The sequence below is a fragment of the Mesitornis unicolor genome, unplaced genomic scaffold, assembly GCF_000695765.1.
Source record: "Mesitornis unicolor isolate BGI_N332 unplaced genomic scaffold, ASM69576v1 scaffold9967, whole genome shotgun sequence".
NCBI classification, from domain to species: domain Eukaryota; kingdom Metazoa; phylum Chordata; class Aves; order Mesitornithiformes; family Mesitornithidae; genus Mesitornis; species Mesitornis unicolor.
In genome coordinates this window covers 222058-232708 of record NW_010195773.1, presented here as the reverse complement: position 1 = coordinate 232708, position 10651 = coordinate 222058, and the positions used below count along the sequence as shown (strand labels likewise).

The 10651-nt window shown below is 42.7% G+C and overlaps 1 protein-coding gene across 1 annotated transcript in view; it reads right to left on the bottom strand.

Moving 5' to 3' along the window:
* Positions 1–10651, bottom strand: part of AFF3 (AF4/FMR2 family, member 3) — a gene marked incomplete at its 5' end in the record, with an annotated part of 268426 nt that overhangs the window by 81520 nt on the left and 176255 nt on the right. The window contains one exon of the mRNA XM_010188239.1: positions 6831–6882. Coding sequence (XP_010186541.1) covers positions 6831–6882 — 52 coding nt within the window. The remainder of the gene's footprint in view (positions 1–6830; positions 6883–10651) is intronic.

Below are 10651 nucleotides of genomic sequence, written 5' to 3'. Positions count from 1 at the left end.
TCTTTCCCTGTCACCCACCTCTGTGTGCCACATCTCCTTCACACAGCTCCTCATGATGACACCACCCCAGCGTGAGTCTGAATGACCAAGGGGAGCAAAGGGACCTCGACCTTCTGCCTCTCAGAGAGCAAAAGGCAGCTCCTAGGGAGGTTGTGCTTGTGCTTTTAATAGCTGCCATATTACAAGTGACACTATATTGGGCTCTAAATTATTTGTGACTGCTGGTTATTTAACCGCTCTCTTACAGGCACACTGAGATGAATTTGCCTGAAGGCAAGCAGGTGTTTTTTGGCCACACTTGAGCGGTGTGAAGGCTCAGGCAGGGTGGCTGGCTTCAGCGAGGGCTCCTCATCGCAGGAGTGGTGGCGCACGGGCTGACGGGCTCACAAGAGACAGGGACAAGGGAAGGCCAGCCTGGAGATGTGGGACCTAATCCACCTTTACTCTCTACATCAGCCAGCACTGCTGAATTGATTGCATCAGGATACGTTCCCAAAACAGATGTTCATGCAGTAATTCCAGTTCATAAGGGGAAAAAAACCCCAACCTACCCAAAGATTTCAAGAAGATGGGGTTAAGAAAGTTACAGTAGATACAGAAAGAAACTGTTAGGCTTGTAAAAAGGTAATACCAGCAGAAAAGGGCAGGCTTTTGAGAATTACTAGAGCTAAAACTTAGCTTAGTCACACCATTCACATGAAGAGACAAGGAAGATGCTTTTGTATTTTAAGCTTATTTTCCAAGGTTTGCTACTGAGGAGCCTGGAGATCAGGGTGCCCTGTTTGAATTTCCCCAGATTTTGTCCATGTCCAAGAGCCAAGCTGATCTCTAACCTTTCTCACTGTCATTCATGGTGGTGGTGTTCAAATTTAGAGCTTGATCCTGCCTGCCAGTGCATGACAGACACTGAATCTGATTTTGTAAGATAGGCAGTGATGTGAGCCAAGTTTGGCAAGACAAGACTGAGCTCTTATTTTGTTTCATCTGACAGTTTCAGTGAGGCAATCTTGGTCTTCTTGTCATGCTTTGTGGAAGCGCAAATTTAGATGTCACAGAGATTTTAAAATCAGAGCTCGCAAACCACAAAAAAAAAAAAAAGCTTGGCTCAGCTGACTTAAATCTAGCTCTGGTTTTTAGTTAAGTTGGATACCAAAAGGATTGCTTCTTTAATACACAGGAAATAATGGGCTTATCTGAGTTAAGTAAGGCTATTACAGTGACTATTCCTCCAGTCCAAAAATACACTCACATTATAGTGACAGAGGGCTGGGCAGATCATTTGGATCAAGTACAAAACCATCTGAGGTTCCAGCCATTCCTTAAACCAAAACTTAATTTTTCCACTTTTGCCTATCTCTGTTTTGTGCAGTTTGGGTTGCAGTCAGACTTGCACATGGCCAGAATTCATGAAATAAGGTTTCTGTGCTCAGTGGAGTGAGAAACTTCTCATCAGAAAGATTTTTTTTTCCAAAGTTTATCAGGGCACTCCTTGAGAGTGAAATTCATTTGCAGTGATGATGCAGGCTCAGGGCTTTTTTTCCCAGGACTGAGTGTTCTCATCTTCATTTTCCCTCTTTTTCCCTTCTGATCAAGCATCAAGTATTGCAATGATGAAGAGGTGAATAAAAGGGAGCACAACACTAAAATGACTTAATGTGGTTAAATATTTGGACGTGGCATATGTGAACACAATTAGCACTGCCTAAAAATAGTTCTGATGATGAACAGGGCTATGCAGTGGCGCGTTAGAATTTGCCCAATATAACTCTCCTCTCTAGATGTACCTGCCTCTGCACTCTGCTTGGCTGATATTTGGCTTCAGAAAGCACCGCTCTAACAGAGGAGGTCTTAAGGAAAGAAAGCTCATAGCCACTTTGCCTCTTTTTCATTTTTTTTCAAAATTCATTACAGAGTGCCTCAAATTAGCTGGAATATTACATTTCATATGCAGAAGTAGTGCTTAAATAGACTCTAACAAAAATTATTCCTTCAGAAAGAAAGTGTACGCATGACCACTCATTTCAGGATAATTTTTATATTTTTGTGGATTGTCAGTCCATATCCAGAAGTGAAAGAGAAAAGTCCTACACGTTATTAAAAGATTGTCTTTCAATACATTTTTTTTGTTTCTGGCCACTGTTAAAGAAATGAAGCATGATTTTATGACATTAAAAAAATAAATAATTTCCTAATGCTATTTCTGCAGGGACATGGCTACATCAATTGTCATTGGCCACACAGATGGACTTTTGTCCTTTTGCAACGACAGAATGGACTTGGCTGGTTGTAAATTCCTGTGCTGCAGACAATCTTGCCAGAAAGGCTCATTTCCAGCACTGAGTCCTGGCATCCCTCAGCGCATATGTGATAAGGAGGAAACACAGGCCTATATGTCCCCACTGGAACTTTGGGTGTAACCCAAATTAGCCCCAAGCTTTCTGTCCCAGTCATGGCCAGGGTCATACTGGAGCATGGATGGGTCCCCTAGGGGAGCACCCCACCCTGGCTGTCCCAAGGTGGGCAGGGGGCAGCCCTAGGACCCCCAGGAGAGTGCTGGGCTGGGTGGGCTGCCATTGCTCTGTGGGGCTTTGGGTGTCAAGCCAGATCCAGCCTGCTGAGACTTTTATTTTATGGCACTGAAGCTGTTCCTGGTGAACTTTCTTGAGGCTGCTCTTCCACTGAGGTCTCCTGTGAAAGGACATGGCTTTCTGTTTGTCTTGGCTTGCCCATGGAGGGGTCGGTTTCACTCACATCGCTCAGACCCTGCAGGGCCAGCCTGTCCCTCTGTCTGCTTAAGGAGGACAGCCACTTGTAGGCAATCACTGCCTTCCCTCTTCCTTCAGTGCAGGCAGAATTAAGGAATCCAAGAGGACTGTTCGCTGCCTCCTTGTGCACTGTGCGTGACGGGTGTCTTCAGCTCCCATGTTTACCTGCCACCACAGGAGGGTAGTCATACGATTATATATATAAAAAATAAATTACTAAAGTTGGGTCTTTCCTTTTGAGATATAGCAGGGGCTGGAGTGCAGAGCCATGTCCCTGGGAGTGTGTTCTGATTGCTTCTTCAACTTCTGTTTATACAATTTTACAAAATTTTGGCAGGAATCAAGAGCACATACCAGGGTGTTGGCTTTTATGAATCCCACGGGATGTGAAAGTCAAGCTGACTGGATGAACTTTGGTTACATATTCCAGACAAGCACAATGACTCTATTTATTCAGACTTGGCAGCCAGAATGCAGATTGACTCTGTGGGTAATAAATTTTCACAGCCACAAAACTTCAGCGGCAACCAACCTGATCCCGGGCAGAAAAAATGCACACAAGGAAGCAGACTTGGGTTGCAAAAATATGTTAGATTATTATTCCATGTATGTGTACCAGTCAGCTAATTTATTTGTCTATTGATTGACATGAATTGCACAAATGATGCCAGGGATCTTTTTCTCCTTAAAGGGACTTCTTTCTATTACAAAAATTTCTTATTGTAAAAGGACAAGGGGGGGGGGAAGAGAATTGTTCATATTACAATTGACAATCTCCTTTTAATATTTCACCCAAGACTGATTTAAGTTATCCAGTGACCTCTACGGAGAAGAACAGGGTATTATAATGGAGACTGTTTCATGTGCTATGCCACACTTCAAGGAGCCAAAAGGCAATAACCACTACAATTCAGTGCTTCGAACAATCTTAAGTGCAATTTTGACATCTTCATGCTACAAAGCTTCAGATGCTTTCTGGGAGAGATGATGATGAAATTATTACTCTATGTGTTATAAATCAAAATGAATTGGCTCTTTAACTTGCAGATTTATGTTAACTACCTTGGTATCTGTTAATTGCATGCTCTTCAGATATTGATTGGGGATTAAAAAGTATATTTTCTTCAATCTGTGTGATGTAAAATATGCCAACAGGAAATTTTCCCCCTGCATATTAGATCCTATGATCACTGCCTGTAAAATTAAAACGATCAGTTTAAATGGATAAACTATGCTCATTAAAGAGGAAAAATACATTTATGTAATTAAAATTAAGAGACTAATATGTGTGGATAATGTAATTACTGTGGGCGCACACACACTCAGCTCAAACCCAGCCTCGTCTGCCTCTCTTGGGTCTGTGAATCTCACTACCTTAATTGCTGGCACAGAGGGAAGGGTTGGGAATGCGGGTCCTGAAGCTCTTAATCATGTCTCCATCTTGTGTTTGGCCTCCCTTATCCATGGCTCACATTCCCTGGGTCAGTCACAGACCTCCAAATGCCAGCCCTGGGAGTGCAGGAGCACCTGCCCCCCATTGCACCACTCCAGAAACTTTTGATTCACTGCTCAGCAATTTCAGGCACAAACACAAAAGGTTCTCTGAAGTTTTAAAAGTCTTTCCCCCTAAACTTTCCCATTTAGAAATTAGCAAAATGAAAATACTCCTGGTTCTTGTACAGGTCACCTTCACCTCTCTGAGAAATTTGGCTACTTAAATGAGCCTGACTGGCTCATTAGGGTTAGAAGGTTAATGTGTTACATAAGGAATATCTGGGAACCACTCATGTACTGTTCCTATCCCTTCATCTTTGATTTCTTTCTTTCCTGTTCCCGAGCTCAGGAGTAGATCTGAGAATAAAGAACCTCAGAATTAGGAAGTAAAAGGAAACGTGTTCTCCCACTGACATTTAGACACAGGTCCATGTTGTAATCTGTGCATTTATTGGCGGAGGGGGTCTGTGTTATTCTTATTTGGGCCTATTTCCTGCTAGGTAGATGGAAACTAGCATTTTGTTTATCCAGCAGGCAGACTTATTTAAGATTGTTCGTTAAGCAAACTTGCAGGTCTCAGCCGAGGTTCTGCAAAGCATTTCACATAGCAGGAGCCAGCCTGCATCTCCAGGAGATATCCCTCTGTACAGTCAATTTAGAAAAAAATGTGACTAGGAAAGGGGACTAAATCACAAGGTAATTGCCAAAGGTTGCTCGCGCTAGGGCCTGTGACTATTAGAAGTAAGTAATGGGATCTTGGCTCTGCTCTTTGCTGCATGGGTGACCAACTCTGCATTGGCTCTGCAGAGCTTGTTTGAGCACCGAGGGGAAAGACCAGGCTGTATCAGCTGTACCTTAAAGCAAAGACCTTGTGCAGCACGCACAATAGTGAGCAGTCCGAGTGCACGAAAGGTGTTAATAGATCTAAGTAGCACTAAATCAAAGGTATCACTTTTCCACAGTCCCTTCTCTGCCTATACCTACTAAAGCTCTTTTATCTCCTGCACAATACACACTGCCACATGTCCCTTTCTGCTTGTTATGAAGCAAACCAGAAGTTCAGCCTATTCCACACTGACACCCATTTATGCAGGATCCCATCTCCTTTCCTATTTGAAGGACAAGACATCTCTCCTGACCGCTGGCGCTCTCCTCCCCTGCCACTCAGCCCCTTGCTGCAAGCACCATGGCACCTTGCTGTGCTATTGTTATTCTTCAGACATCCCTCCTGTCCCTCACTTTACTTTGCCCTACGCTGTCTATCCGCTGTATTTTAAACTACCTAGACAAGCAGGAAGAGTAATTAAATGTGAAGTGTTTCGGGATGAAATGCATTAAACAAAAAGAAATTGTATAAATATGTAGATAATTGAATACATGTGCTGAATCTTCTTAACACCAAGAAGCTCCAAAGAGGTGAAATAATAGTTTAGTATAAATATCAAAAGGTTTTTATTTACCTGTTGTTTGGAATGCATTGTAAAATAGAGACTTCTAATAACAAGGGCTACAGAAAACCCTGGAAGAGATTCATGCCTACATATCTAGAATTATTTTTCTAAGATCCTGAATTTCAGAAGTCTAGATAGCTCCAGTTAACCTTGACTGAAATAATCACATCTGAAATGCATGTTATATCCAGGTCTGGATCCATCTATGAGATGCAACCAGGGGCTGGACTGCCCTCATATGCTCTGGTGAAGGCACAGGACATGCATTTTAGTGCAAGAAGAAAGGGAAGTGGCTCTTGCCCTCTCATCTCTAACCAAATAATCTATGCCAGTATACTGAGAAGGAAAGTGTGTGCGACAGCATCACTTGGCAATGGAGCACTCAGTTAGCCACGGGAACGTCAAGATCCAGCCCTATTCCAGTGAGTACTTAAATTTTTAGACAAAACACAGCAATGCTTCAAGGAAAATGTGGGAGATACCTCTTCCTCACCAACAAAACCCAGCTCTCCTGATACATGGAAAACTTTGGCTGACGTATCTGCCCCGCAGTTAAAACCCAGGCAAGTGCCCTAATTGCTGTGTTATGGAGTGAATGAGACGCACAGCCAAGGCTTTCTCTCAGCTGTCCTTAGCTTTCTTAGCATGCAGAGGCCATGCGGAGATGGACTGAAAACACTGGCAGGAGAGATGAGCACTGGGGGGACGCTGACGAGGCTCTAGACAGTCAAGAGATGAGTAGCCCAGTGGCTAATCCCCTGGGCCAGCTGATGCTTGCAAGGTTTGTCCTGAAGCCTTTAATCCAGAATTCCTGTTTCTCCCCTCCCTGGCAGCTCTTTAAAACAAAACAAATTCAAATCAGAAGGAGACTGATACAAAAACCTTCTGGGTCGCATCAGGGTAATAAATCAAGAGCCCTGCAGACCGTCCCCCACCAATACAGCAGTTAGCACACGCGGGCTGGCTCCAACCAGCAACATCTGTTACTCCAGTTACAGTACTGCCATGTATTTTGATAACCTCTATGTATGTTTTGAAAAAGCATTAGCAAAATATTTGCAGTAGCTCAGTCGCCACACGAAACTTGCTACAAGTGACATGTTAGTTGTCTGGTTCTTACCTGGTCATTCTCTTCTTCATCACTGCTTAACTTGAGGTCATCTTCTAGCATTCTGGAAAGCAAGCAGTAGAATAAATGATAACTTACCAAAATACTTTAGATCTGTTGTTTTCTCTGAGCTACTCTAAACATTTAATAATTTGAACAGAAAGAAAATATATTTTATCCCAGTAACTCTGTAGATGTGGCACTTTCTTTGCGATTTTTTCTTATCCAGTTGCTATCAACTAACTTCTTAATTCATTTCCTTCTATTACTGCCTAAGGGAAAATGTTTACTAGAGTAATAATGGATTTTGCAAAGATTCTTGTTATTACAATCACTGACAAACAATTTTTATATGCTAAAATAATATTTTTGATGCTGAAAGGCCAGTAGTCTCTCTGAAAGGAAAATGTTGCTCCATTTGGCTTTGAGCTTAAAAAACAGAAGTAGATATTTACACTGGCAGTACTGCAGCACAAAATAAGATTCAGTGATGTTTCCCAAAGGCCATTTTTACTTTATTGCATGTTTGATGTAAAATTGACATTGACTGAAACAATTAAAACTAAAATATATTGTCTCAGTGCACAGAAGTATCCACAAGGATTCCACTGTCATATAAACATCAAAAAGAATGCTTCTTTTCCAATGGGGATTTCATCCTCCCTTCCCATATCCTTTCCTCAACTTGCTTAAACTGGCTTACGAAATAGAGGAGTTTGTTTTTACCTCTATGCATTTTTTTTGCAAGCTAGGATTAAATAACCAGCATTTAAAAGAGTTGAAAAGGTGCAAAGACTTCCCCCAGTGCTTGAAAGGTCTTCAAGAATAGGACCTATTTTTAAAGAACGCCTCTGTAATAATAATAATAATTCAGAAAGTTGTTAATTTTTCTCGTGTTCTGGGAGAAGAGAAACTGTAATTTCGTTTCTACTCCAGAAGAAAGCTTGGTGAGCAATTCAAACACATCCTGTGACGTGGGTGGTCCCCAGAGTGTAAATATATCAAGAAGACATATGTAGTAATTTCAAACCACCTCCTTGTGCTTGTGCCTAGATCTTCCAAGAGCGCGCCTGAAAAGCGTGACTGTTACATGGGCAACGTGGTGTGCGTGTTGTAAAAGAGCACAGAGCTTAACCACCCTCTCCTCAGCTCCTTGCTATAGGTACAGTTCCTGCCTGTCTCTGCTGTCACAGCTGCTTCCCTATGTCCCTGTGGCACCTTTTGGGGAACGTAGGTGTATATGAACAGGATCCAGGGTCAGAGCAGAAACTCCCACTAGTTCATCACTTAAAAACTCTTGTCTTGCTTTCCCCCCACATTTCCTTCTACTTCTGCCAAGATTTCTCCTCTGTAAAACCAACATATCAAATTCAGTAAAATCCCATTGTGTTGCAGACACCTGGGTCTTTTCTGGGAATATATCCACAGCTTGCCCTGCCATCTCTCAAGTCACCTAAATCTCCAGAGGCTGCATTGATGCAGCCACTGGCCAAGCCAGCAAGCCCTGCTGAGAAGCAGGCAAGTGGGACAGGTATGAATGGCATGGTATTTAGTTCGTAGAAGCTAAAATATGCCAGAGAGGTAAAGCTTCCTATAAACACTGCAAGATCCACATTGACTTTGGATCCCAGCACTTACAGGGATCCAAACAATCTTGGTTTTTTTAGTTAGATCTGTTTAGGGCATCCCTGAGAAAATAGTGCTTGAAAACAAAAACCAGAAAGATCTGGGACTGGGCATTATGTGATGAAATGTGGCAAAATCTGCACTGATAGTTATTTAACCAGGGAAAGATGTGCTTATTGTGAAAAGTAGAGCACCCATGATATCACTGCCAGCTCTTCCTTGAGTTTGAGTGCGAGAATTTCTGCTAGTGAGGTGGTAGTGAAACATATTGTTTAAGATTCAGCAATTTAGCTCTTCTCCTAAATGGAAGTTGAAATCCAAAAGCAGTTCTATGTATCTATTAGTGTCCTGATTTTTCATATCAACATTAAAAAACGTGTATTGTGAGCCTGTGATTAGATGCAACAACGACACTTTGAAGGCTTCAAGTTGTGTGGAGCTCTTGAGTGGAGCTAAGGTAAGGCAGCGGGAGTGCAAGCAGGGACCATCCACACAAAAGGAACAAGAGACCACAGTGCTGGCCTATCAACCTCTCCTTGCTGGTATGTTTTAGCTTGTCATTATTTTCCCTGTCTGTTTCTCATTTCAGAAGCGCTGCTCTCCAAGAAAAGCATTGTCTGCCTGGGGCTTGTGGCCCCTTCTGGAACTACCAGGAGCGTACAAACAATCTCCTAATGCTGAGGATAGGAAAAACAGATCATCGTAAAATGCTTGCTTGCTTGCTTCCTCCCCCCCACCAAGAGTAGGAACTGGCCCTCCTGATCCATGCCTTTGTCACAAGAACATATTAGGTTAAGACAGCTTGTCAATGTAGAGGTCTACCTTGTAAAGGCAGGAGCTGTTTTCCTGCTGCGCAGGTACAACAGTTGCGCCTAAAAGTCTTCACTGGTTCCCAGACTGCTTTCACTGTCAGGTGAGGCCCCCGGCTCTGGTCTACAAAGCTACAGCCAGAGCATGACACACTACAGGACAAACTTGAGCTTCACCTGCCAACAGTCCTGGAGAGTCAGGCTCTTTTGACACTTCAGGCAGCTCTTAAAGCCCAGGCTGAAGCACATCCTGGATGATGAGGAGGAGGTATTTGTGTTAGAGGGACTCCAGTTTGCACCAAGCGCCTTAAAGGAAGCTAGATCAATTTTAAGTCTGGATGCTTTTGAGAAACCCCTCTCCTTGACAACTCATCTCTATCATGGTAATGATGATGGTTAAAAGTCCGTAACTGGACCAGCAGACTCCACTTGAAGAGAGGAAGTAGAGAAGAGAATAATAATATTTTAACCTCGCAAGAGACATTATGTTAATTTGCAATTTAACTGAAAAGCACTTTGGCACAGATTCAGCACAGAATGAGCTTTGGTGCAATCTATGCTAGCAGAGCACTTCAGATCATGCTTAAATCCAGCCCTGCTTGGGATGGAGTTTCTTTACATATTCTGGCAAACTAGCACAAGGACAGACAGATGAACATACACAAGCTCACGTGCAAACACAACATTTACAACACAGCCTATCTATAGCAATAATCTATAACACCTTTTTCAGAATATGCAAAATCCAGGCCAATAAGTGACATTGTCCATGGGCTTTGAGAGTTTTCAAAATGGACTTAGCTTTGATGTCCTCGGGCACTGGTAAGAAGCTAAGTAAACAGAACTTTGTAAACAAAAGCTAGAAAAATGAAGTGGTACTCTAAGCAGCTCTGAAAAACACACACCACCACTTAGGGCTTAGGGCTTCAGCACTTGAAAAAAGTGCATATGGTCAGGACGTCACTTTGCAAAACCTAATTACACATTTTTAGTGAAATCTCTGCGAGGTCACGGAGGCAGAGAGGGTGGGAGGCTCAGGCAGGATCTCTCACTGCACTCTAATTAATGCATTTGTTCCTTTCTCTGCAAAAAATGTGACAGGTAGAGATATAATGAAAGGAAATGAGGATGAGTTTGGGATATTGAGAAATGCCTCAGCAAGCCAGCTGGTTTCTTTCTGCAGTAACAAATTAAGGGGCAGCAGGCAGGGGTGCTGGGCCACTCAGTTACAGTGGGAAAGGAGGGGGGGGTGAGGGATTACTTACATGCAACAGAAAATAGGCAGAAAGTCTTCTAGAAGGCACTGATATCCAACATTTGCCAATTTAAATATGGCTGCATGTCCTACATAGCTTATCAGAACCCCTGACTCGTTTTATCTTAAGGCTTCTCACTGCA